This window comes from Arvicola amphibius, chromosome 3 (assembly GCF_903992535.2).
Source record: "Arvicola amphibius chromosome 3, mArvAmp1.2, whole genome shotgun sequence".
In the NCBI taxonomy this organism is placed as follows: Eukaryota; Metazoa; Chordata; class Mammalia; order Rodentia; family Cricetidae; genus Arvicola; species Arvicola amphibius.
Genome location: NC_052049.1, coordinates 125848181 through 125876083, shown reverse-complemented (window position 1 = coordinate 125876083; position 27903 = coordinate 125848181). Strand labels below are relative to the sequence as shown.

General features: G+C 48.6%; 1 protein-coding gene across 1 annotated transcript; it reads right to left on the bottom strand.

Moving 5' to 3' along the window:
* Positions 1-157: 157 nt before the first annotated feature.
* Scamp2 (secretory carrier membrane protein 2) lies at positions 158-27510 on the bottom strand. The gene is made up of 9 exons (XM_038321561.2): positions 27338-27510; positions 11889-11957; positions 11378-11476; positions 9327-9444; positions 8017-8145; positions 7249-7408; positions 5839-5940; positions 1686-1806; positions 158-1464 (listed from the first exon to the last, which is right to left on the bottom strand). Exons 1-9 carry the CDS (start codon positions 27392-27394, stop codon positions 1330-1332), a joined length of 990 nt encoding a protein of 329 aa, XP_038177489.1. The 5' UTR covers positions 27395-27510; the 3' UTR covers positions 158-1329.
* Between the last annotated feature and the right edge of the window lie 393 nt (positions 27511-27903).

Here is a 27903-nt window from a genome sequence, read left to right as displayed (position 1 = left end):
GAGGACGTTCCTCCTCAGAGCTGAGTGGCTTGACAGTCTCTCACAGTCCAGCTGGCAAGGATCTCAAATTGTCACCTCACCTATCTTAGTAGGTCCTTAGACCAAACTTCAGTAAGCCACAGCCCCCCAAGTCCACCAGAGATATCAGGAACAATGCTGTCTGAAAATCTTATTTTTATTTAAGCACAAAAATTGAGACATGACATACACATTTGTACATGGAGGAAAATACCAGAAAGTTTACAAAACCCTGGTGGCTGTCATTACCATTCAATGGCTCTAGGGATAAATGGCTGACATCATGAGGGTAGCCTCAGGAGGGCCCCAGTTCCCAGAGGCAGGAGGCTGGCCATCTTGGTGAACTCCTGCATCACTGACACAATACAAGGTCAGGTTTCAACAGTGATCTAAGTGCCACTGTAGTGACACAGCTGTGGAGTCCCCAGGACAAGTGGGGATCCCTCAGAAGGATGGCTCAGCAGTCCTGCCTGCAGGACATAGTTCTGGGCTGACTTCCTCCAGCCGCCCTAAGAGTTGTAAGAGGTGAGTATTGCTGAAGATGGGGCAGGAATAAGGCTAAGGCAGAGGGGCAGAGTTCCTCAGGTCAGAAGCCAAACAAACAGGTCAGATGACACCTACCCTCTCAGAAGACTGCCAGAGGCTGGGTAGGACAGTCCCTCCCAACTCCCAAGTCCCAAGCAGCCCCACTCAGAAGTCTGAGAAGGGCTAGTGAGGGCCTCCAGAGGGCACAAGGTGCTATTACACCATGGGACAGAGCAGGCATAGAGAGAGTGAGGGTCACGACTATTGTGAGGAACACCTGGAGACAACCTGAGGAGCACCTGTGCCCCTGCCCAGACCACAGCTCACCTAAAGTGGAGCCCTGGGGAGGCTTATGAAGCCTCAGCATGAAAGGTGAGACTGTGGAGGCCCCAATACAGGTCAAGCCTGTGGAGAGGAGTCCAGGGTGTCTGGGAAATTCCCAGGGCAGTGAGCCCAGGCCTGCCAACGATCCCATACTGGGGGCGTGAACACGCATGCACATGAGTGAATTTGTTTCCAGGGGAAGCAGTCCCACTGCTTCCAGACAAAATCCACCATCAGAAAAGAGAAGACAGCTTTGTTATTTTTTCTTTTCCCTTGTCCCTGTCCCTTCCTCCCCTTCCCTTATGGGGAAGGAAGGCTGACTACTGAGGAAGGAGCAGGGACAAGACAAAATCCCTGCCAGGTCTGTGCTGGGCAGAACCACTGTGTAAGGCACCCACGGAAAGTGCAGCTCAGAAGGCAGGTAACAGAGAGGCTGGGGTGAGGGAAGGAGAGTCGGGAAGACTAATTCCCCTGGAAGGTTCCTCGGGCAGCAGATGAGGCAGCACTGCGGAAGGTTCTGTTGCTGAAGATGCCCTGGGAAAACTCTTCCTGAGCCTGCTGGAAGCTGGCTCCTGTTCGGCGGTAGAAGGCATGCACCTAGGGAACAAGGCTGGGGTGAGAAGAGCTTGGAGCAATTCTAGCCTTCAGGGTATTTCTCCCAAAGGGGCCCCCAAGCGTTTAACCCTGTCTGCCTGCCCACCCGAGTCTTGGACAAAGGTGTTGGGCTCCTAAGGTCTTTAGGGACAAGGAATATTTAGATGTCCACCCAGGAGAGATACCTTTTACTTGTGTTTGCTGTTGGCTCATACCCTACTTACCCGCTGCAGGAGGAAAAGTGAGAGCCCAGCACAGAGGGTAAAGAAGCCAGCCACTACCATCATGATGATGGACACAGGTAAGTGCCCACCTTGCAGTGTGGACAGGGCTGCGAGCCAACCACTACGAAAGGAGAAACCAGGGGTGAGGTAAAACTGAGACTTGCAAGTCCCCAAGAGGAGCACTTCTCCCAAATGGCTGTGTCTTGGTCACCACCTGGGCATCTCCCTGCAGCACAGGGAGCCTTGTGGTTCAGTGACCTTCCTCTGTGACTGCTCCAACATGACTTCTCCTGAAGTCTCAGAGGTAGAGTCACATGGAAATCTGCCCCAGTGAGGTCTAGGAAGGAGTTGTGACAACTGCCTTGTCAGGATCAGCCAAAGGCTCAGTGTGTGCTGCTGACTGAGGGTGGGGACAGGGAAGGCACTGGTTCTGCACAGAAGAATCTGGGACAAGGCCGCTGACCAGCTGTTGCCTTCACCTTGTCACCTCAGCTTCCCCCATCAGGACTCTGCTTTTCGTGGTTATGTCACCCCCCAGCCTCAGGGTCCTTAGCTATAAAGGGCTTATTCTCATGCTGTATTCTCATGCTGTATTCTCATGCTGTATCCTCATGCTGTATTCTCATGCTGTATTCTCATGCTGCCTGACTGCGAACTGATAACAAAGCCACAGTGATAAAAACAGTGTGGGAACAGCGTGAAGACAGCAATGTCATAGGCTTCAGAGTCCAGATACACCTATTTTTTTAAATTTTATTGAGTTTTATTAAGCTCTACATTTTTCTCTGCTCCCTTCCCTGCCTCTCCCCTCCCTTTCAACCCTCTCCCAAGGTCCCCATGCTTCCAATTTACTCAGGAGAGCTTGTCTTTTTCTACTTCCCATGTAGATTAGATCTATGTATGTCTCCCTTAGGGCCCTCATTGTTGTCTAGGTTCTCTGGGAATACAGAGATTTTTAAAATTACTTATTTTTATTTTTTTTCTGTGCATTGTCGTGTCTGTGTGAGGATGTCAAATCCTCTAAAACTGGAGTTACAGACAGTTGTTAGCTGCCATGTGGCTGCTGGGAATTAACCAGGTCCTCTGGAAGAGCAGTTAGTGCTACTAACCACTGAGCCATCTCTCCAGCCCCAGCCTACTTTACTTTTTTTTTTTTTAAATAAGGGTCCTAAAACCAAAGGGAACAGTGAGATGGTTCAGTGGGCAAAGGTATTTAGTATATTAAAGCTGAGTGCTGTGGCTTATACCTGTAATCTTAGCAATTGGGAGGCAGAGACAGCAAGATCAGCAGCCTTGTAAAGGAGAACTCAGTTGGTAAAGTGCTTACAGCATAAGCATTAAGACTTGAATCCAGAACCTCAGACCCCATATAAAAAAGCCTATGCTTATCATCCCAGCCAGCACTAGGAAGGCAGAGACAGGCGGATCCCTGAAGTTTGCTGGTTTAACTAGCCTTTTCAGCAAACTCCAGGCTAATGAGAAATCCTGTATCAAAAAACAAAGTAGAGAGGTGGCAAAATGGTTCAGCAAGTAAAGGTGTTTGCTGCCAAGTGTGATGACCTGAGTTCAATTCCTGGAACTCAAGTGGTAGATAGAGAACTGATTTCCTGCAAGTTGTCCTCTGATCCCCATCTGGATACATGCACTCGAGACACACACACAGGCACAGGTACGTGCGTGCACGCGCGCACACACAGGCACACAAAGTAAAAAAGTAAACAAGAATGGTGAATGGTGCTTGAAGAATAACCTCTCTACATGAACATTCATGCACATATGCACGCACACATACACAAAGAAAGAGAAAATAAAATGCTCACAGAAGGTCTATGGGAAGGAAAGAACAGGCAGGATCCAGCAGAGCTCACTGAGTGCAAGCCAGTGAGGGCAGGGCCAGGACCAGATGTCAAATCTCAAGAGTCCCAGTCCAGAGTACAAACGGCTGTTATTAATCATAGTATGCCCAACCCCATCACCACTGATTTATTCATTTATTTTGTGTGTTTGAGACACCCATCTCACTATAACTCTGGCTGGCCTAGATCTTGTTATGTAAATCACAGTGGTCTCAAACTAAGAGATCCATCTGCCTCAGCCTTCCTGAGTGCTAATATTAAATGTATATGCACCAGCTCATTTGTTGTTTGAGACTGGGTTTTTCTATGTATTCCAGGCTGTCCCAGAACTCACTACATAGCCTAGGCTAACCTTAAACTTTCCATCTTCCTGCTTTATCTCCCAAGTGCTGAGATTATAGACACGGGCCACCCACACTTGGCCAATCCAGCTTTCCTAACAACATCCACCTTAAAGTAGTAAGTAATGAAACTGGACCATCCATCAAAAGGGTCCAGACTAGAACAGTAGACTGAGAGGAAGCAGTGTGGCAGGAGGGCAGTGTGCTTAGGCTCAGAATGCTAGTGTGGCCAGCACTCGCCTCACACTCTGGACGTCCTAACTGCTGCAGGGAGGGGATCAAAATAGTGCCACCCTTCCAGGCTCAAGCTCTCAGCCCCATGCCAGCTTGACATTTTTGCAATGTTCCCTGTGCACTGGGGTAGAAAGGAAAACATCAGCCATCAGCTTTTCTTTTGGAAATTAATTCTGAGCTAAGACGCAGTTAGCCAGGAAACTCAAACTAGCTACATGTTCCAGAATGGCAAGATGCTTCTTCAAGGAGGCAGGCCCCATCTCCTGCAGTCACAAGGTCCTGAGAGAAGAAGTTAAGATGGGAGCTGAAGATGTTGCTCCATTGGTAGTGGGCCTGCCTAGCATGCAAGAGGCACTGGATTCCATTTCAAGTGCTACATAAAAAACCAGGCCGGGCGGTGGTGGCGCACGCCTTTAATCCCAGCACTGGGGAGGCAGAGGCAGGCGGATCTCTGTGAGTTTGAGGCCAACCTAGTCTACAAGAGCTAGTTCCGGGACAGTCTCCAAAAGCTACAGAAGAAACCCTGTCTCGAAAAACCAAAAAACAAAACAAAACAAAACAAAAAAATCGAAACCAAAGCAAAACAAAACAAAAACACACACACACACACAAAAAACAGGTACAGCCTGGAGGCAGAATGACAAGAAGATCGTGGTTATTTTGGTATAACATAGTGAGTTTAAGAGAGGTAAGGTGTAACTCTGGCTGCATCAGTCCCTGGAAGGGTGCTACAGGAGAAAAGCAAGAAGTTGCCATACAGTGCTGGACACAGCCCTAAAGACTTAAGCCTAACTGGCATGGTAGCTTGTACCTGAAATCTCAGCTCTCTGGAGGCAGGCAAGAGGATCACCATGAATTTGAGGCCACTCTGGGATATATTATATATATAATAAATCCCAGACTGGAGTGAGACTCATCTACACACCATAGAACGTAGAGAACAAGGAAAGACTGGTAGCTACTGTAGGAAAATGGGAAGCTGGTATGTGGCTCAGAGACAGAGGATTAAGTAGCATGCACAAGGTTCTGGGTCTGATCCCTAGAGTCACAAAAAAAGATGACTAGGACAGAAGGTGTTGTATGGAATTTCCTCAGAAATTGAAACATTCTATCCTATAGGAAGTTCAAGCAGGAAGGTAAACAATTCAAAATTGCTTTAGGAAGTTCCTGAAACTGACCAGATTCACTAGGGCCCTCCCTGATAGAGTAAGCAATAAAAGCTGAGAACCCTCCTTTGCTGAAGGAAGCTGAGCTGCAAAGAAGACTCTGAGAGCACAGCAGATGCCTGGGAGTGATGTAGACAGTCACTTGAAAGGACACTCTCCAGCCTGTGGAGCAGCCTGCAGGCTGTGCAGTGTGCTCTAGATTCCCAGCTTCATGGACTGTCGCCCATGCTGGGGTGGGCTTTGATAATGCAGCTGCCTGAGTTGTTTCTGCTCCAGTCAGTACACCTCACCATACCCTTATAAGTAACCCTAATAAAACTTATTGGTTCACCAAGCTAGGCTTTGGTGGTATTGGTACTTTGTTCTGTCATGGATTCCCTATCTGAGGCAAGTAGATGTGTGTTCCGTCTCCCCAGGAGATGTTTCATCACACAGCGGAGAACCAAGGCAGATCGTGGGATACCCTCCACCCTTTCTCCACCATGGTCAAAACAGGCTCTCCAAGAGCTAGAAAATGGCAAGGAAGTTGAATCTTCTATGATACCCCAGATCTTACCTGGTCCCCAAGTTAGGCAAGCCAATCATTTGGATGAAGTAGATCCCTATTTGACAAAAAAATACAAAGAAGAACACGAAGAAGCTGAAAGAGTTGTCAGACCTGTGGAGAGAGGAAGTGAATCACAATAGGCACAGTGAGACGGCTCCCTGGGGAAAGGGATTTGCCTTCTTGAGCCTGATGCTCTACGTTCAATCCTGGAGCCCAAAGGATGAAAGGAGAGAACTCTCACAAGTTGTCCTGACATACTTATGTGCACTGTGGCATGTATGTATATGTGAATGTACACACATATACCAAAACCACAAACAGATAAACCTAGGGCTCGAGAGATGGTTCAACAGTTTAGAGCACTAGTTGCTCTTCCAGAAGACCTAAGATTCCCAGGATCCACATGGTGCCTCACAACTGTCTCTTAATTCCAGTCTTAAGGGATCCAACACCCTCTTCTGGCCTCTGAGGACACTGCATGCACAGACATTCACACAGGCAAAACACTCATACAGTCTTTAAGGCCTGTAAGTTCAATGCACTAAACTGCCCCCAACACACACACACACCCTGTAGACTTCAGAAGCACATTGGCAAAGACTCCTCAAGAATTAAGTACCTCCACCGCTGTGCTGTTTCTTTTAGGTGCAGACAAGGGTCTCCTGAAGCCCAGGCTGGTCTCTTAAATTTCCTATGTAACCTTGAACTTCTGACCCTCTTTTCTACACCTCCCAAATGCTGGGAGTACAGGCGTATGCCACTAAACCTAGTTTTATGTGGGGCTATTAATAGAACCCAGGCTTTGCACATCCAAGGCAAGCACTCATCAACTGAACCATATCCCTGGCTTTGACCACAGCATCCTTGAGAATCACAATACTATGCAAATTCAGGATCTGCCTTGCTGATACTTCCAGCTCTTTATCCTGAGACTTGGAGGACTCCCAGCCCTAAAAGCATCAAGCATGAAGTTTAATTCCAAATCCCCAGAGTGTCTTAGAGATACATATATTTATGCTCACATATTGGCAGCAGATGCCTGAGATCATAATGGTGAGCCACAGACAGCATCTGACATCCAAAGGGCAGCACCTGTCTCAGGAAGGTGCTCCCTCTACACAGCAACTAAATCCCTGCCTGCCAGTCAGTCTGCCCAGAAAGAGTACCACAGCAGAGAGGCTCCCAGTCCCTCTCATTTGCCTGTGTTCATTCATGAACAAGCCTCTAGCTAACCTCACTTACAGGGTAGGCTGAGGTAAACGGCTTTTAATTTGTCTGCTCTGATTCAGTGAGAAAAGGAAAGCAATTTCCCCACTACTCTGTTCTGAGCTAGGACTCTGATGGGACCCAGAGCTTGGATCTATCGGCCGCTCCTGGGATACCAGCCATACCCTCATCCCTTTTACTAGCTCCACTCACCTGAAAGCCTTGTAGATTGGTCGGTACCAACAAAGGAAGGCACAGGGGGTGAAGATCACAAACCAAAGGATGGAGAGGCCAAAGGCCGTTCCGTTAGCGGCGTTACTTGTGAACCAGGCCAGGCATGCGAGGAGGTTTAGAAACAGAGTCACTGAATGCACTGGAAAGGGGCAAGGAGAGAAAAGAAGTTTGACCCAAGGTGGCCGGAGGCCTGGCTGCCCACAGAGCAAGCCACTGCCTGGGAAAGGCCTGCTGTGAGGGAGGCTGCAAATACAGGGACTTCGGTCTGTACTTAGGCAAGATTAGCTTTCAGATCCTGGTTCTCTGGGACCTCACACCAGGGACCAAGCTTTCTGAGGAGGTGAGAGCGAGACCTAGGTTTCAGGGATAGATATGGTAAGGTGCAGACCCAGGGCTCATCCTCAGGGAATGAAATAACTCTTTTTCAAAGGCCCACAATGAAGGTGCAGAATTTTTCCTCACTGCTGGAACCTAGAGGCCTGTGGAAGGGGAGGCTTTCACCCAAGTTGAGCCTTTCAGTGCGGTGAGCTCTACAGGAACACAGAAGTCTCTGGATAGTCCCTTCTCCCTTTCAAAGAAGTCTAGTTGGCCCCTCTTGAGCGGTTCCCAGACAGGACATAAAGAACCTCCCCGTACCAGCCCAAACACTGGGAAGGATGGAATCTGTGAGAGGTCTTGACCCCAGGGAGCAAGGCCCAAAGTAAACACAGGCATCTCAAGACAATGTCAGTGTCCCCCGGAACTCACACATCCAGAGATAGTAAAGCATTTTGCATATCCGCTGGTAGTCAGCAGGGATCTCCGTGGAGAAGTCCTGATAGAAGCAAGGCTTGACGGGGCACCACGAGGGTAGGGGTGGCCAGTTGTTGTCTCTCACTGTAAAAAGGATTCAGCCTCATCAGTGGCTTGGAGGAGAGCACACACTGGCCCAGTTTATAGGCAAAGCAGAACTTGCAGAAGTGCCCCTACAAGCTGAGGTCAGGAGTTTCAGGGGGCTTCATGGACCATGACGTGAGATCAAAGAGGGAGCCAGAGAGATACCTACAAGTTCACTTCAAGACAATGAAGCCCAACTACATTAGAGAGAGCTAAATATCCTAAATCAGCGATTTTCAACCTTCTTAATGCTACAAGCATCTGCCTGCTTTTACCTCTTGAATGCTGGGATTAAAAGGGCAAGCTACCACATGCCTTTTAAACTACTTTTATTAGTGACCAGCGCATAAGCAGGACAACCAGGGTTGTCATCATAAGCATGTCATCATAAGCATAGGGTGACTATTCTCCAAGTCAAGCCACCACCATCTTGGGAGTTCAGCTGCATCCTGTAGCAAAACCATTATCCCAGCTGGGCTTGTGCACCATTTACCTCCCCTCATGGAGGGGGACTGGTCAGAAGACCCTCATCTAAGTATCCAGACATTCCCTACCACACGTTGTTTGCAATTCTGCTTTAATTGCAGATGGCCTTAAGGGAGGGGCTAGAGTCTATAAGGAAGGGGGCTCCATCTACACGGCTACAGGGAAGTCTTCATCCCTGCTGGGTAAGGCTTTCCAGGTGTGGCCTGTTGGGGAGCACCCACACCCCTGGAAGTAACCCCTCACCTATGCTCTGGAAGGAAGCCCAATAAATCTCTCTTGGTTCCACAGAAAGAACTTTGTCATTAGAACCTTGTTTATGTCTCCCTCTGGGCCCAGGGAATCAAAGAATTTCAGAGCTGGAAAGGAATGCAAAAATAGCCCACATCTGTCAGGACTATTCTGCTGGTATCCTAACTTCTGCCTTATTGCTTTCTACCCCAGAACCAGTACCCTTCTTCCTTCCTTCTTTCTTTTTTTGGATGCAGTCTTGCTATATTAGAGCCTTGGCTTGCCTGGAACTTGCAGTGACCCTCTTGCCTCTGCCTCCCACATGCTAGGGCTACAGATATTGCCACTATGCTGAGCCCCCCAAACCAATATGCTTCCAAAAAAAAAAAAGCTTTGCAAGATCTCCCATGAAGATAGCTCAGTGCATTGCCAGGTAGCGCAGGCTAGACCCCAACAGTCTTCTTTACCATGTAAGTTTGCCGCGGTATTCTGCAACTCTCGCTCCTTGCGTTCCAGCTCAGCAGCTTTCCTGTCTAATTCTTCCTGCTGCCGAAGCAGGCCTGCCTGGGCTGCAGCTGCAACAGCCTAGAGAGGATACGAGCAGGGAACAGCCAGAAATGAGAAAGGAACAGTGTCAGCCCAGGTAGGCCAGCAGAGGCACTTCACCCAGGCAGGAAGAGCTAGCAGGAGGTCTCAGAGGCAGCCCTGCCCAATGAAGTATCTCGGGTACTAAGGAATACCATGCAAGTGCCTAGGTGATCCACAGCCCACCACCCTTATATCACCTTTGACTCCTTGGTCCTTGCCAAGACTCTCCACTTCCTCCCCTTCCCCCATAGCTTGTCTAGTCCCCCATACTAGAGTCCAGGCTAAATTGAATTATATTGTCCTTTGGGTAACACCAAAGGGGAAAGACGTCACAGGAGCTCAACCTGAAGTCAGAAACCCAGAGACCTGAAGCTACAGGGAAGAACCCAAAGCGTATGCGCAGTCGAAACAATGCTAAGCTGCCAGCAGAAAGCAGAGGGAGGATGTGAGGCAGGCCACGGACACCAGAGCCCCAGGAACTCACACCAAGGCAACCTTCCTCCCTACTCTGCCCAAGGAGCTGCCTCCTAGGCCCACCTGAACAGTGTCTGGCCATGCCTTGGAGGCAAACCATGATGTATGGCCCTTCTCTGCCTGACTTTCATGGCAGGCAGGGGCCAAGCTTTATCACCTCTGCAGGCAGTGCAGAGCCTTTTTTTTTTTTTTTTTTGGTTTTTCGAGACAGGGTTTCCCTGTAGTTTCTAGAGCCTGTCCTGGAACTAGCTCTTGTAGACCAGGCTGGTCTCGAACTCACAGAGATCCGCCTGCCTCTGCCTCCCCGAGTGCTGGGATTATAGGCGTGCGCCACCACCACCCGGCTAGTGCAGAGCCTTCTAATGAGGCAGCTCAAGGACGCTCAGGTGAGGCTCCTGCTCCGGCTGCCGCCACCAGTGTTTGGCCCCATCGTTCTCCTGAAGAATGAGACGGTGGTCCTCTGGAGCAGCAGTCCACTCGTCATCTCACAGGATGACAATTAGGCATATGTGTACACATTTCACCAAAGCAGCTCTCCAGAGAGTGAGGGCTGCCTCTGGACACTGGGATTAGCACTGACTGTACAGTGTTACAGCGAGGGGTCTAGGCTCATCTCCCTGTGCCGTCACTGGAACAGAGGCAGGGTCTCTGCACCCCCACTGCATCACCCCGCTGAACATAAAGTGACCCTGCAAGTAGGGATTGTCTCACTTTGCAGGGTTCTGGGAGCCAGCCTGAAGGCTCCAGGTGCCCAGCCCACCCTCTTGCTCATCTACGCTAGGCCTACCTTCGGAAGCTTTCGCATGTAGCTGTCCCTGGGAATACTATCTCCTCCTAGTAGCATCTGCCTCTCTGAGGGCTCACCCGCTGCCAGGAATCGGGCAGGCAGAAACTTGCTGGCCTGCCTAAGCAGGAGCTGCAATACACAACTCCACTGTGGGCCATGCTCACCAGGGCAGTGAGAAGCCCGGGGTGGGGTTGAGGGTGGGGAGGTGACTGAGGCCAGCGTCAGGAACAAGCAGACAAGGTTCAGCAGACCCAGTGACAAGACAAAGGCAAACAGGATGGAGGGCAGGAATAAACGAGGTTGAAAAAGAGAGGGGCCAGGGTTGTAGTTTGGTGACAGAGCGTTTGTAAGGATTCGATTCCCAGTATCACAAACAAAAAAATAAAGAGATTCTGGGACCTAAGAAGGACCTGAAGTGGCACAGCAGGACAGATTGGAGTGGCACAGCAGGGCAGACGCTCTCTGAAAACACCAAGGATGCTAGCCCAGTGAGTAGTGCTTACTTCAGGGGTGGGAGTGGAAGAGTGACGCCATAGGTTGGCTCCAAAGAAATTCACAAAACCACCTCAGGGACAAAGGTCCTTTGCTGCCCCCAACCCTACAGGTTCAACTATGGACCTGGGTGATTCCCACTTGTACAGGAGAAGCCAAAGAACTCTCAACCTGTACCTGGGGTGTTGGCTGTGCAGGCTCCACTGAGGGCTGGAGAACAGCTGGCTGTGAGGGCCCAGGATGTTGTGAGACAGGAACCGTTGTTGCTGCATTTGTCTGTGTAGGGCAAAGGAGGGAAATGAGTGGATTCTACTAATGGCAAACCACAGTGAGGGACCTGATCTGGGCTCTCTCCTGCAGGTTTTTGGCCAACAAGGCTTAGGCTTAGGGAACAATGACCTCTAACCCATACCCCCTAACCCATACTCTTGGCTTGTTAGATACAAGGCTTTCCAGCATAGCCCTGCCACAGAACTGACAGGAGAACTTCAGGGACTTCCAGTGACATCTCCTTTCTTACCTTACCCCAAGACACATTTGGACTGTCCCTCTGAGGATGCCAACTTCTACAGAGCTGTTCTTTTTCTGCCATGTTCCTTGCCCCAGATACCTTGGCACCTCCCACTAACACACATGCCACTACCTCCCAGAAGACTGCACGACTCAGAGAAAGGACATAGTCACCAACCTCCGAGAAGGGATTAAATTCAGCCAGGCCACCCTGAGGGGCATTGGTCAGCTGGGTCACAGAGGGATCCTGGGAAGGAGAGAAAGAGGCATTAGTTATTGATAGGTGGAAACATCCCTGACCAGGGACCAGCAGGCAATCCCAAGTCCCAAGTATCCAAGGTTCAGGTCTGCTCTGCAACCAAGTCTCTTCATCTGAAGGCTTTACCTTTCTGGAAACAGTCGGCCCCACGTAAGTATTCTCAGTGCCCAGATCCAGAGGAGGTTACAATATTTAACCATGGTACTTTCTTCACTTTGGTGGGGAGGGGGTAATGTGGTTGGTGGTGGTAGAGACCTTCCTGTACTGTTTCATTTACTTATTCATTTAAATTTATTTAATTTTATTTTATGTATACTGGTGTGAGGTTGTTGGATCCCCTAGAAATGGAGTTACAGATAGTTGTGAGCTGCCCTGTGGGTGCTGGGAACTAAACCCGGGTTCTCTGGAAGAGCAGCCAGTGCTCTTAACTGTTGAGCCATCTATCCAACCCTTTTATTTATTTTTATTGTTCTTTTTCCTGGCGCTGGAGATGGAACCCAGGGCCTTGTGCTTGTGAGGCAAGAGAACTCAACCACCGAACTTAAATTCTCTACCCTGTTATTTCTTAGTCTACAAAGAGGATTTTATTCCTCTTGCTTTTTAGAGACGAGCTTAAGGTTCTGGGATGGAAACATGCTGCTGGCTGCCAGCACTGACTGTTAATCAGGAACACTTGCGAGGAGGGAGAAGGTCTCAGATGAAAAGGCCTGGAAAGTGTTTCCTTTTCTTTCTCATTCTTAAAAAAAAAAAAGAAAGAAGAAAACAAAAATCCTTATAGCTCAGTATGGTGGTATGTCTGTGATCTCAGCACTCTGGAGGCCGAGGCAGGAGAACTAGGATCCAGAGAGTTCTAGGCCAGCCTGGGCTTACCTACTGAGTTCCACACCAGCAGGACTATAGAATGAGAGATCAGGAGATCAGCAGAATACTCAAAAAACCGGAAATGGAAGTCAGCAGCGGAATATAGTCTGCCTGTGTTTCTGTTGTCTAGCTCCCACCCTCCTCTTTGCTTAGGTGGCCCTTTTGGTGGCAAGGACAGTTTGTGTTCATCAATCCTGGTCACGAGTATGGGGTTCAGGTCTTGCTCCACAGCCTGCAGGAACTCTGGGAGGAACACAGTTAGGAGAGAGGCCAGAGTGCCACTGGCTGGAGTCCCTACAGTTTGTTCTCAGACCTGCACTTGTTTTGCTTTAGAAGACAAGAGTTTCGGGCTGGAGAGATGGCTCAGTGGTTAAGAGCATTGCCTGCTCTTCCAAAGGTCCTGAGTTCAATTCCCAGCAACCACATGGTGGCTCACAACCATCTGCAATGAGATCTGGTGCCCTCTTCTGGCCTGCAAGTATACATGTAAGCAGAACACTGTATATGTAATAAATAAATAAATATTAAAAAAAAAAGACAAGAGTTTCATATACTCAGATCAGCCTCAAATTGTAAATGTTGGGGAATATTATTTTAAGGTGTGTTACTTTTGTTTATATTTCATTTGCTTAACTCTGTGAAGCTGTTTTACTGTGTCTATCTAAAACACCTGATGAGCTAATAAAGAGCTGAACAGCCAATGGCGAGGCAGGAGAGAGGAATAGGCGGGGCTGGCAGGCAGAGAGAAAAATATGAGGAGAAATCTGGGGGAAAAAAGAGATCTGGGAAGGAGGAGGACTTCAGGGACCAATCCCCTAACCCTGTAGTTAAACAGCCAGACACTGAGTAAGTAAGAAAGAAAAGGTAAACAGGAATAGAGAAAGATAAAAGCCGCGGGATAATTTATGTTAAGAAAAGCTGGCAATAAACCAGGCAAGCTAAGGCCAGGCATTTATAACTAAGAATAAGCCTCTGCGTGTGGTTTATTTGGGAGCTGGGCTCCCCCAAAAGTAAAAAAAAAAAAAAAAATCCAAAAAGTCAGAAGAGTAAAACTTTACCCAACATGGAAATACCAGGATGGCCTTGCTCTCCTGATCCTCAAGAGCCACCTCCCAAATGCTGGGACTAGAGGTGTGTAGCATCACACCTCGCTCTACAGACCCAATTCTTAAATACCGTGACAGTGTCACAGACACTGAGAGCAAGCCCCTCAGCTCACAGGTATGGAAGACACTGGTCATGGTGAAGTGGCAGGAGCTTCCTATTCTGAAATTTAACAGCTAAGTGTCAGTACCAAGAATGTCCTCTGGCTCTTCTATACAGGAGATCTATCTTCCCACCGGGACCAGCAGTGCCTAGGGTAAAGCTGTGCCTGAGCACCCCAGTGCCACACCCTGAGTGGAGCACCAGCTGGAATCACTGGAATCACAGCTCATCTTAGGGACCCTGTACCTCCTTTCAACCTCCTCCACCAGACTGCGTCCTCTCTGTCGGACACACACTTCTGCTTTGGTGACTCCTGCAACTCAGTATGACAAAGTGAGGATCTAGTGGTCACCAAAGGCCACGGGGACTGGTCCTGAGGTTATTCCTACTAGCCGTCTTCTCTCAGGATCAGTCAGCCTGTGGGAGGCTCTGGCTCAGGGTCTACCCTGCTTGCAAAGCCAGCAGATACGTACCAGTGCAAGCAAGCCCAAGTTACTGAAATCAGACCCCCCAGCCAAGGAACTGGCTAGTACAGTCTGTCACCACAGGACACAGGAACCAAGGGGCAGCTCAGGTAGCAGTTTCAGGAGCTGGCGCATCACACCTGGCTAAAGTGTGCATGTTTAATAGGCAGCTTGAAGCTCAAGGCAAGGTTCCATTTCTATCACAGGACAGTCAGGTAGCAGATTCTTTAGGGTGGTGATGAGAGGATGTGACTGCCCTGTCCACAGAGTCTCTCCTCCCCTTTCCCCGATGTCCCCAAGGTGTGGCCCTGGGGCCCTAACCAGGCTCACCCTAACTAGTGAGCTGGGAGTGCTCTGCAGCTGGAGGCATCTGGGTCTGGCCCATCCTTCAGGCTCCCTGGGGTTTGCTGAGGGGCCTGTGACAGAGCAGCATCTCAGAAAAGGTTGGGAAACAAATGCCACACTGTAGTGCGTCTTTGTTCCCAAGCGCTGTCTCATACCAGGGAACCTGCAGCACAACAGTGGCCTCTTGCCTGGGGCCAGATGCGACTAACACTGTGACATATGGGGACTTCTCCCCTAAGGAAACCTGGGCTCTCCCTGAGAGAGGCTGAGGTTAGATGAGGACAGGGAGGGAGGGAGGACTAAGGGAAGGTGACATTTCCTAAATGTCTACTATGTGCTAGGCTCACCACGTAATGACATTACTGTGAATTCTATTCACCCAGAACCGATCAATGTGTCACATCACTAGGAAGTTATTTGCTATTTATTTTTGAGGAACTTACTCCATACTGCCTTACAGAATTCACTATCTAAAGATCCCTTAACCCTACCCGAGACAAGAGTCTCTGTTGCAGCTCAGGCTGTCCTGAAACTCAGTATTGTTTACCAGACTGGCAGCGAACTCGAACCTTCTGCTATGGCCTCTCCAGAGCTGGGATTACAGGTATGTGCAACCACACCTAGCTGGGCAGTGACTCAGCTTCTCTCCTTTGTTTCTATAATGTATTGACGGGCTGACGAGATGGCTCAGTGGGTAAAGGCGATTGTCACTTTGAGTCTGATCCTCGAAACCTGAAACCTACGCAGTGGAAGGAGAGAATGAACTCTTTGCAAGTTGTCCTCTGACCTCCACACATGCAGATATGCATGTAAAAGGAAGAAAGAGGAGCCAGGTGGTGGGGGTGCACACCTTTAACCCCAGCACTCAGGAGGCAGAGACAGGCAGATAGATCTCTGTGAGTTCAAGGCCAGCCTAGTCTACAGAGCGAGTTCCAGGACAGCCAAAGATACACAAAGAAACCCTGTCTCAAAAAACAAACAAACCCCCCCCCAAAAAAAAAAAAAAAAAAAGGAGGAAGGAAATATTCATTATATTTCATTCTGTAAAGACTTGATACAGATATTCTGGGCAGCTTTTGTGTTTATGGCTCTACTGAAAAAGACAACCACAGATTTCCTCATATAACCTCCACCACAGCCATATGACAGACAAGCACTCCCGAAGTAGACGGGAAAGCTCAGTGTGGGGCTGGTAGCTCAAGATCCCTGGGGCAGGAGGCTGGAGATGGCTGGGATGTTAGGAGCACCTGATGCTCTTCCAGAGGACCCACATTCAATTCCCAGGACTGACATGGTCACAGCCACCTGTAACTCCAGTTCCAGGGGATTTGATGCCCACTTTGACCTCCTCAGGCCACATACACACAGTACACAGGCCTACACACAAGCAAACACCCATGTACATTAAAAAAACAAAAAAAAATCTCAGAGCAATGTTTGAGGGTGACTCTGGATCCAGGTCTGACTCTAGCAATAGGACAGTAAGCCTGAGACAGCAATGCTGCAGGACAAACAGATTATCAATTACTATGTGGGTAAAGTAAATGACTCCTGTTCCCAAAAGGCATGAGCAAGGGCTTCCTTCCTGAACTTCAAAGAGCTGGATGTTGGGGCACATCTTCAGTAAGTCACAGGTAGAGCCTTCTCGTGTAAGGGTCACACTGACGAGCCCAATGAGGACCATGAGTTTTCATTCCAAGTCACAGAAATGACGTTACCAGCGTCAGCTTTTCCCACGCATCGAGCACCAGTTGGCTCTTAAAGGGGTAAGCAGTTATTTAGAAGAATGGCAAGGTCCAAGCACACCTACACGAAGACGTAACCTCAAGCCCCCAGCTGCTCAGACTGGAACAGCACTTTTACTAATTGATAAGAGGGAGCAAAGCCAAAGTTAGTTCTTTACATTCAGTGGACAGCTACCGTGTGAGCAACACACTGAGACCAGCAGGACACAGCTCCTCCCCTCTTAAGAGTTCACAGTCTGGTGGACTAGTAACTGAGACAAGTAGACACATGCCAAGAGTATGCTGGGGTGAGGTACAGAGTGATTGACAGGGAAGGGTTGGGAGGAAGGTGGGTGGGATGGTTAGCTTTAACTGTGAACTTGCTTCAACCTTATAATCATCTGGGGAGTCTCTCAATTAGAGACTCTCCACAATGGGTTGGTTTGTGGGTTTGTCTGCGGGAAGGTTATCTTAAGTTAATCGATATGGGAAGCCCCAAACCACTGTGGGTAGCTCCATTCCCTGGGCAGCCAGGGAAACCCTGAACTATGTGAGAATAGAGAAATCAAGCTGAGCATAAGCAGTGAGCATCTATGCCTTCTATGCTCTTCGCTCTTAACCACAGGCGTGAAGCATAGCTGTTTACAGTTCCGGGGTAACTTCCCCATAACGTTGGACTGTAATGGAATCCTACGTCGAAATAAGCCCCATTCTCCCCTAAGTTGCTCCTTGCCAGGGTCTTTTATCACAACAGAAATAAAACTAAAGGAGTGGGGTTCCCAAAAGAAAGGAGGGAGGCAAGCAAAGGCCCAGAAGATCAAGGCCAGCGGCAGGTAAGGAGCATTTCCACTGCAGTAGGGTGTGAGGGCCCTGGGAGAAGCGTTGCTGGGCTGGGGCTTACAAGACCCTTTTCCTGGTTTGGAGGGAAATCTCTTCCTGTGTTTCATATTCCTGATTAGCTCTGAGCTTCCCTGACTTCCCTGCTTTCCTGTTTATATTCCGCACTCAAGCTCCTGGTGTGAGACTGTTCCAGACTCCAAAGTAGCACATTAAACCTCTCGGGTCTGGCAGGGCAGTGTGTACCTGTAATCCCAGCATCATGAGGCTGGCAGGAGGAATACTACAAGCTGAGGCTACCGACATCGTGGGTGTGAAGCCAGTCTAGGCCACACAGCAAGACCCCGTCTCAAAACAAAACAACAAAATGAAATATCCTGAAGTCATACAAAATGGTTCCATTCTGTAAGTGCCAAATTAGTCTGGTCAAGTTAGTTTCCTTAGGCCGGCAGGAAAACACACAAAACATAATGCAACAAGACTGTGGGAAGTATGGATGGCCTCTTTTCTGTCTCCCAAAGTTCATACAATGTGATAATGACACTTTGACCTCAAAATACAAGGGCTAGAGGAGGGACATGTTGAAAAAAAATTGGGATATAGCTCAGTTCGGTGAATGCTTGCTTAGCAAGTATGAAGCCCTCAGTCTGATCTTCAGCACAGCATAAACAGGGCAGGATGGCATACGTCTGTAATCTCAGCACAGCATAAACAGGGCAGGATGGCATACGTCTGTAATCTCAGCACAGCATAGTCGGGGCAGGATGGCATATGTCTGTAATCTCAGCACAGCATAAACTCTAGTGGAAGCAGGATGATCAGAAGTTCAAGGTAAACACCATTAATCCCAGATGGAGCTCTATGAATTTGAGGACAGCCTGGTTTATATAGTGAATTCTAGGTCAGCTAAGATCACGCAGTGAGACCCAGTCTCAAAAAATAAACAAATACACAGGCCCATCATGATGTCACATGCCTGTAATCCCAGCACTTGGGAGACTGAAGCAGGGAGATCTGCCTTGAATCTGAGGCCAGCTTTGGCTGTATGATGGTAACAAGATCCTGTCTCAAAGAAGGTGTCGGGGGAGCAAGCATTTGAGAACCTATCTGAAGGGCAAGGCACACCCTGGGTCGTGTTCCCTGCCACTGGTAGTGATGTCCAGAGTGGTCTCGAGAAAGATACAGGAACTTCTTGGCCCTGAGACCCTTCCTATGGGCATGGTCTACTTGTGCTACTTGCCTTCTCCTCCCACTTCCTGTCCATTCCCTACACAAACCAATTCATGAAATGCTGTGGCAGGGCTGCCAAGAGAAAGCCTTGTTGTTGGCCCTGGAAGAAACAGTGCAGAGCATCAAACCTGATCACACGGAGCCCAGGTGAGAGTAAAGGCAGCAGTGTCACATGGGAGCTGGGAGCGTCAAGACGGGAGGCGCTCCTTAACTGGTATCGGATCACCTATGCTTTAAAAAGAGTGTGCTTGTGTTCTGCAAATGAGAAGGCTGTACTCAGGTATTTTGCTTGGCTAGTTTTCTTTTTTAAAGACAGGGTCTCACTGTGTAGCCCTGCTAGCCTCCAGATCACAGGATTTGCCAGCCTCTGCCTTTTGATTACTGGGGTGGGGTTAAAAGTATGGGCCACCACATCTGTCTCAGTTTTCAGTTTTGCATTGTTTACTCAGTTTTGCATTGTTTACTCATTAATGTGTTCTTTTCTTTCTTTCCTTCTTTGTTTCTAATTTGCGGGTGACCCTGGTCTCCTGATTCTCTTGCCTCTACCACCCAAGTGTTGAATTATGAGCTTGTGATACCACACCCAGCCTGGAAGAAGGTCATGGAGCCTTAGAGGTGAGAGTGTAAAGAGAGCAGCCAGGACTGTCAGGAAACCAGCCTGACAAGGGGAAGGCCAGACTGGAGCAGTTAGGACTTGACCTCAGTGGAGGGGGACACAGTTACAGGAGTCTGAGCATTCCGGTCATCATGAGGGACACGCAATGTTCAGGAAGGGCAATGTCAGGTTATGACTGGTGGCATGAATGGGTTAAATTAAGGGGCAGCAGTTCGGGATGGAGGAGTCTGGGATTCTATGGACCTGGAGTAGACATCACAGGCTCAGGAACTCAAAGTTGGTTAAAATGGAAAGGTTGCCAGGAGACTGCTTTTCTCAGGCTGTGTGGGAAAGGAGAGGACCTGTGCAGATTCTGGACCACACTGGAAGTGTCTGTGGATAGATCTGGCTGGCATGTCTAGAAAGGTGTGGATGGAAGCTGGAAACGTGTTGGAGCCTGAGAGTCAGCTGAGGACTGAGCTACACAGCCAGGATCTTTGGGTGAGGATGCTATTCTGAGGCTACTGAAGCGGAGGCAGAGAGTGGGAATCAGGCCCAAGACAGTACTCAGAAATACTAAATGGAGAAGACAGGAAATAAAAATAGCCTGAGATAAGCCAGAGTTATCAGAGATCCTGGAGAGAGTCAAGCCGGCAAGTGTGTCTCACAGAAGCAGCAGAGCTCCGGGGCTCAGAGAGGGATCAGGTATGGGGGTGGTGGACGGGTACGGGGCATGATCATATTGCCTGCAGTCTCAGTACTCAGGAGGTGGAGGCAGAAGGATCAAAGTTCAGGTTCGTCTCTGGCTCCAAGTTGAGGTCCAGGCCAGCCTGGTCAAATTGAGACATTGTCTTATGGAAAAACAAAAACAAGCCAGGCATGGTGGCACATGCATTAGCTCTTGAGAGGCAGGTGAATTTCTGTACATTCTACGACAGCCTGGTCTACACTCGGATCCAGGCCAGCTAGGAATACAAAGAACAATTGCTTTGGAACCATGGCCATGAAGCTGTTTAATCTGCCCACTTTTCTGAGTCCTCACGCAGAAAATCCTAACTTCCTTCTTTTCTCTCTTTCTTTCAAATACTGGCCAGAACGTAAGCATGTTGTCTTATAGCACAGGGCCAGCTCCAGACTGCTGCCCAGATGAAGCTGTCCTCCTGCCTTTATGCATCAAGCCCACTTTGGGCTCTCACCACATGGCTGCTTGCCGACCTGCCTTGATGAGCATACCAGTTTAACTAAAAAGGCAAGGCTGTCTTCCTCCTCGCCATGTCCCTCTTGCTGGTGGCTGCCATGGTTTACAGCTCACTTGCCCTGTTATTTCTTTTAAACTCCAATACAATTGTCAGAGAGAAAGAATAAGATCTGAGCCTGAAGCAGTCCCTGGGTGACAGAATACAGGAATACAGAGGTGGCATCTTAAAGAACTGAATTTTGGCTCTTGCTGTCCCTTCATCCAAAATCCCACATCTTCTCATTCGCCAGACTTTCTGCCTTCCATCCCAGCCCCTTTCTTGCACACGGCTCTGCTCTTCCTTCTGAGATCCCTCATAACTTATTGCCCTGTCCTCCTGCCCATAGAATACTATCCTTGTCCATACGCATCAGCTCTCAGCTTTGCCAACCACAGACCACGTGCTCATTCACCTTGCTCTCTGGCACCAGCAGGTGGAACAGCAGGGCTTCTGGTGCGTGTAAAGGTGTGAGCAACTCAAGGGGGCACTTGATGGCCCTGGGCACACCTTGCAATGTGGACTGCACTCTTCTCTGAGTGAGTCTGTCCTGGTTAAATATTACCATCCTCTGAACGAACGATAATCCTATGCAGAGTGACTCCAGAGAAAATTTAACAAGTGTAGGGGCAAGTTCATCTGAGTCTCTAGCCAAGTTCTAACGCCCCACTGGCTGCAGGTGCTAAGCATAAAAGGTGGGAACGCCTCCACCTGGGAACCTGTCTGGAATTGGCCTTAAGCTGTGAGACACTTGCCATTTTCAATTTTTCCTTATAATTTTTTAAAGATTTATTTTTATTTTATGTGTACAGGTATTTTGCCTGTATGTATGTGTGTGCACCACGTGCATGCCTGATCCCTTTGGAGGTCAGAAGAGGGTGCTGGATTCCCTGGAACTGAAGTTGCAGACAGATGTGAGTTGACACATGGGTGCTGGGAATCAAACCAAGAACAGCCAGTGCTCTTAAACCCTGAGCCATTGTTCCAGACCCATTTTTAAATCTCTCAAGACAATGCTCCTGTTCTACAGTATGTAGTGGTACACACCTGGAATCCCAGCATCTGGAAATGGAGGCAGGAAGATTAGGAGTTCAAGGACAGCCTCAGTTCCACAGCAAGTCTGAGGCCAGTCTGGGATATATGATACCTTAACTCAAAAAAGAAAAGAGAGAGAAAGCAAGAGAAGGAAGGAAGGAAAAGAAGAAAGAAAGAAAGAAAGAAAGGAAGAAAGAAAGAAAGAAAGAAAGAAAGAAAGAAAGAAAGAAAGATTATAAAGTTATATCAGGTCTAGTTGTGATTCTGAGAACTCCCAAAGGCTGGAGGACCCTCTCTGGGAAGTGGCACAGGCCTTAATGTCTATGGACTTAGTGTCCTGAAACTGTTCACACAAATCACATTTCTGCCATCATTTCCCACAGGAGAGAAATGTCCTGCATCCCTGAAAAGCAACCACGGGCACTGAGATTATCTTTAAACTGCAAGGAGGCAATGTGTGAAAGCGAGATTGTGTGAACGGGCAGCTCCAAGCCCTGAAAGACTGCCTCTGTTCGGCACACCACCCTTTCCACACCCCCTCCCAGAACAGCCTTCTCTGCTGTAATCTGGCAGAATGCTCAGAGGAAAGCAGCCCTGGCATTTGCTTGGGTGGTCTGATTTCAAGTGGATTGCTGGGTGGGGGGAAGGACAGTACAATGATGCCTCTTTTTAGTTTTCCACCTCTGCATCACTTGACAAGACTCGTGAGAAACATCTGTGAACAGACAGCCTAGAATTGTTCCAGTGCAGGGACCCAACTATCCAGAATTAACAGAGGAACCAGGGTGCGCCGGTGGAGGTTGTGAAATCACTAGGCTTGCCTTGCAGCTTCCTGCTTCCTCCTAGGAGTTTGGTAAGCCTCTGCCACACTCTGGGGATTTCACTGTCCACTCAGAACTCCTTTTGGCAGGGCAGTTTTCTAATGATTTCAGTTATACCTATATGCAAGGAAACGATTCATGGAAGCCTATGACTGCACTTTGAGGTGGAGGAAGTAGGGGCTTCATAAAGAACCTGGATAAAGGGTTGGGGAGATAGTTATCAGTAAATGGTTGTCTTTGCAAGTGTGAAAACCTGAGCTGGGTACCCATCAAGTGGGAAGACCCACTTTTTTTTCAAATATGCACCAATGTTTTGCCTGCATGAGGAGGTCGGGCACTCTGGACCTGGAGTTACACACTTGTGAGCTGGGTATTGAACCCCAGGTCCTATGAAAGAACAGTCAGTACTCTTAACCATGGAGACATCTCTCCAGCCCCAGAACTCCCATTTTAAAACTTTTTTTGAGAGAGGGTCTCACTGAGTATCCCTGGCTGGTCTGACACTCACTCTGTAGACCAGGGCAGCCTCAAACTCCCAAAGACTGCTTGCCTCTGTCTCCATAATTCTAGGATTAAAGGCATGGTAACACTCTCAGCCAGAACTCATACTTTTAAAAGACAAAAAGTCAGAAGTAGGGGCTGGACTGGTTAGGAGTGCTCGCTGTTCTTCCAGTCCCTAGCACCGACATCAGACGGCTCACAACTACCTGTTAACTCTAACTCCAGGGGATCTAGTGCCTACTTCTGTGCCCTCCTCCCTTGGACACCAGCATGTATATGGCTCACACGTACACAAGCACACATATTTGTAATCCCAGTACTGAGCAGTACCAAGTCAGGCAGATTCCTGGGCTCACTGGCCTGGCCAGCCAAGTTCTAGACCAGTAAGAGACCGTCTCAAAAAGAAAAAGAAGGTTTTGCTCTGTGTAACTTCCATGACTGTCCTGGAACTCGCTCTGTAGACAAAGCTGGCCTTGAACTCACAGAGATTCACCTGCCTCTGCCTTCTCAGTGCTGGAATTAAAGATAATGCACCACCATGGCCTGGCCAAAAAAAAAAAAAAAAAAAAAAAAAAAAAAAATTAAAGAAAGAAAAAAAGTGAAGGGTACCTGAGGAATGGCAATAAAAAATAAAAATGGCCTCTGACTTTTACACACCTACATACATATGAACATACACAGAAAAAAAAGGCAACAAAACTTGGGTAAGAAAATCAACTTTGGGGGCTCAATGGTTGGGACCACTGGCTGTTCTAGAGGACCCAGGTTCAATTCCCAGCAACCACATGGCAGGCAGCTCACAACTGTCTGTAACTCCAGTTCCAGAAGATCTGACCCTCACATAGACATACATGAAAGCAAAACACAAATGCATTTAAAATAAAGATAAAGCTGAAGTTATTGAAAGAAAGAAAGAAAGAAAGAAAGAAAGAAAGAAAGAAAGAAAGAAAGAAAGAAAATCAACTTAAAGCTGGGCAGTGGTGGCGTACACCTTTAATCCCAGCACTTGGGAGGCAGAGGCAGGTGGATCTCTGTGAGTTCGAGACCAGCCTGGTCTACAGAGTGAGTTCTAGGACAGCCAGGGCTGCACAGAAAAACCCTGTCTCAAAACAAAACTTTATATGAAGGGGTCAAGTATGGAGTCAAAAACCTTTAATCCCAGCACTTAGGAGGTAGAAGCAGGAAGAACCATGTGAGTTGCAAGTCAGCCTGGGCTACATAGGAAGACCCTATCTAACACACACACACACACACACACAATCTATAAGGGGCTGCCCCACATGCTCACGACCGAGTTTAATCCTCAGCAACAACAAAACCAAACATCAATAAAATCTGTCCTCCTCCATTCCTTCACACAAAGGATTACGAGACAGCTCAGTAGGATGATCGTCACTAAGCCTAACTACCTAAGTCTGAGTCCTGTGACTCATGTGGAAGTAGAGGACTCACTCCTGAAGCTGTCCTGTAACCTCTATCCTGCGACACAGCATGGATATGTACAACAAAATAAATGTAAAACTTTTAGGGGTTGGGGGATTTCGAGACAGGGCTTCTGTGTAGCCCTGGCTGTTCTGGAACTCGCTCTATAGACCAGGATGGGCTCAAGCTCACAAAGATCCACCTGCCTCTGCCTCCTGGGTGCTGGGTGGGAATAAAGGCATGAGCCACCACTGCCGGGCAATGTAAAACATTTTTAAAAGTGCCAATTGATGACCATTATCAGCACTCTCATTTTAGGAAAGACAAGGTCACTCTCTGGCAAGGTGGCCCATACCTGTCCATCCCAACACTTGGAGACAGAGGCAAGAGGACTGAATAGCCAGGCCAGCCCGGGCTACAGAGAGAGACCCTGCCTAAAAAAAGAAAAGAGAAGTAAAAAGGTGACGAGCACAACAATACCACAGCCGCTCCTCAGCTGACCTAAAGCGACCCCAACACAGAAATGATGAGATCCCAAAGTCTTTAAAACTGCTCCGCACAGGCAGTGAGGCCCAGGTCTAGATTCTCCTGTGATACTAATTCTGGCACACTGTTGGCTCTGGCACGTCTCAGCCTCACTGGAGTCTTGGTTTCTGTAAAGCTGAAGATCTTAGAATCGGCGTCTAAGAGCATTTACAGTCCCTGTCAGCCACAGACTCCAAATAGTAAGTATATTTTTGTAGTCCACCATTATATGGTATGACAAAAAAAAGTCTGTTCTCCAGACTGACTAGGTGTGACAATCTGAGTCTGTCACCTCTCCACCTGCATGTTCCTGAGCTATGAGCCAACACCCTGAGCAAATGAAACTGGGTTCACACCTAGTCATCTGAGGACTACACCCTCCCAAGTGCCCCAGCCCTGGCAATAGGGAAGCGGCATACATCATCCTAAGCTCTGAGCAGAAGCAGCTCCAGGCATCAGATGCAAGGCTGCTTGCTTCTCCTCACATAGCTTCATGCCAAGAGTGGAAAGTCATTCCAGTATGGGGGGGAGCATATCACAGTTAGCCAGGCTCTCTTCTTCCCACAGGATTCCCCTCCAGATGTTGCCGATTTGCTGGCCAACAGCTGCTTCCTGCCCCACCATATCTTGAGGCTGCCTAGACAAATTGTCTTATTTGAATGCAATGTAGAAGTTACTTTCTGTCACTTCTAAAATTACTATCACGCTTTGCCCAATCATTTCCACCAGAGATGCCGAAGAATCCTGCCCAGGGCTGGCCCTGGAGAAGATCCTGCTGCAGTGTTGGACAGCTGACTGCCCCTGATAGCAGCAGAAAAATTATTATTCTGACAGAAGAAAACTGAACAAAGAAACATCATTGCATACCACATACTCTAAAAGGCTAGTAGATCTTGCTATATATAAAACCCAGACTCCAGTATTACAGAGCCCTTCATCATAAAATCAACGGAGTTTGCACAAGACATTAGCAGGAAAACTACAAACATCCTTTCCCCACTCATTAATAGAAGCAACTGCTTGCCTTATGTAAGAGACAAGGTCCTGCTAACGCTCTGTCAAGAAACATTAAGCTAAAAGAGGAATACTCTAAATTCCCCAGTGTAACAAGGAATGAACTACCAAAATCTGCCTGTGGGTTCCTATCAGCTAGGTCACCTTGAGAAAGAGGCAAAAAATTTCCACTCTCAGCCTGGCTGGGTGTGGTGGCACAAGCTAGTTATGGCTCTACTTGGGAGGCAGAGGAAGGACTCCAAGTTCAGGACCAGCGTGTACACATAGCAAGTTCAGAGCCAGTCTGTGATACATAAAGGGAACCTGTTTTAAATAAAACATGGGCCAGGGATGAAGCTCAGTGCTACCCAATATGCTCAGTGGTAGAGGATATGCCTAGGATGCACAAAGTCGTGGTTCAATCCCCATCACTGCAAAACTTTGAAACAACAATAAATTCTAGTTTCCTGACTGCATGACCATCTAGTTCAGGGCACTTTAGCCTTTTCTTTTCCACCTTTGGAAGGATCCATAGTGGGGAAGTTCAAACGACTTCTCCAGCACCTGCAGGAAACTTTGAAGTTGCAGAGGACCAAAATAAAATATAGCAGCAGGATGAGGCTGTGAGCCTGCTGACATACTGACACAGGAGAAACAGCTGGGCTCGGAAATCACCAGTCAGCACAAGCACCCTTCCCTCAAACTGGTTTTGGGCAGACATGAAAGAAGAAGCATAAAGGGCCTCGGTGCTGCTGACGAGAGTTCCCGTCCTTCAGCAAAGACAAGGTGGCATCCCTGTGTTCTCCACTCAAAGGTTTGGCTTTAAGTCTGAAAACTGTTGTATTCTTGAATGTTCCAAAGGTCAAGCCAGCAACCACCCTTGCAGATTTGCCAAACTAGTGTACCTTGTGCTCCAAGATCCTTCACCACCACCCCACCCCACCCCACCCTGCAACCCTCTCTTAGTGGCCCAAACTCACTCCAAACAAAGCCCTTGGTCAACATGTAGAATTTTTGACCCAGACCACTTTCTGATTTGGGCTCTCTACCCTCCCACGGCTTTCTTTCCTTGTAAACACCGGGGACTCTCCTGTACTTTAGATACTTGCTTCGCTAGTGCTGTTGCTGCTGGGGCGTTGGGTTGTCTCCACCCCACTAGACTTCTACTTCCTCATTATGTTTCAGTGACCCTTTCTCCTACGATGACTCAAGACAGGTGGATTCCCAAGACTGTAGAAATATCACAGCCACACTCTGCTTCCCTTCCTGACTCTAGGACCCTCCCTAAGGATAAGACCGTGCCTGCTGCCCTTTCCCCAGCAGTGTCCAGTCAGAGCGGCTACATCCTAGGGTGCAGTAAGAGCCCACTTCTTTCCTTGCTGTAGCGCCCCGCCCCCTTGCCGCAGTTCCACCTGTTGCAAACTCCCGCCCCCATACAAACTATGATAGGCCCGGCTTCATATTCCACTCTCCCATTGGGCAGGCCATCCGTCCCTCCTACGCCACGTCTCCCGGCTCTGGCGAAAGAGGCCCAGGCCGCGGCCTTTGGCCCTAAAGCAAGTTGGGAGTTCTACCTGGAAGGGGTTTACATCCACTGGGTCCGCGAAGGGGTTAGTGTCGAAGGCCGACATGGTGATCGGGGGCCGGCGGGCGATCTCCGCGAGCGCTACTGCCTTAGAGCACTCAGACCCAGCAGCACTCAGTGTAGACCCTCCACTTCCGGGAGCGAGGCAGCCGTTCTGGCGCAGGCGTAGGGCTCTCTGCGGGGGCGTGGTCCTTTGTCGTCACAGAGGTCCGCTCCGCCCCCTGCCCAGCCCACTGGAAAGCCATGGATAAGCGTTCTGTTTCCATCTACTTATTTCTTTTCTGCCAAGGTGCTGGAGGTAGAACCCAGTGTCTCACGAATGATAGTCAAGCACTGTAGCCCTGAGCTACATTCCTAGTCCTTCAGTTCACTTCCTCCTCCTGTGCAGGAGGTCTTCTGATACCTTCTTTCCAATGTGTGTTTATTCTGAGCTTCCAAATGAGGGACCGGCAGGAAACTCTATGCATTCCTAGAAAGCAAAATTGGGAAGTTAGGGCACGTCCTGGAGCAAAATGACAAGGGTGGCATGTCAATCAGAGGAATTATTAGAAGAAC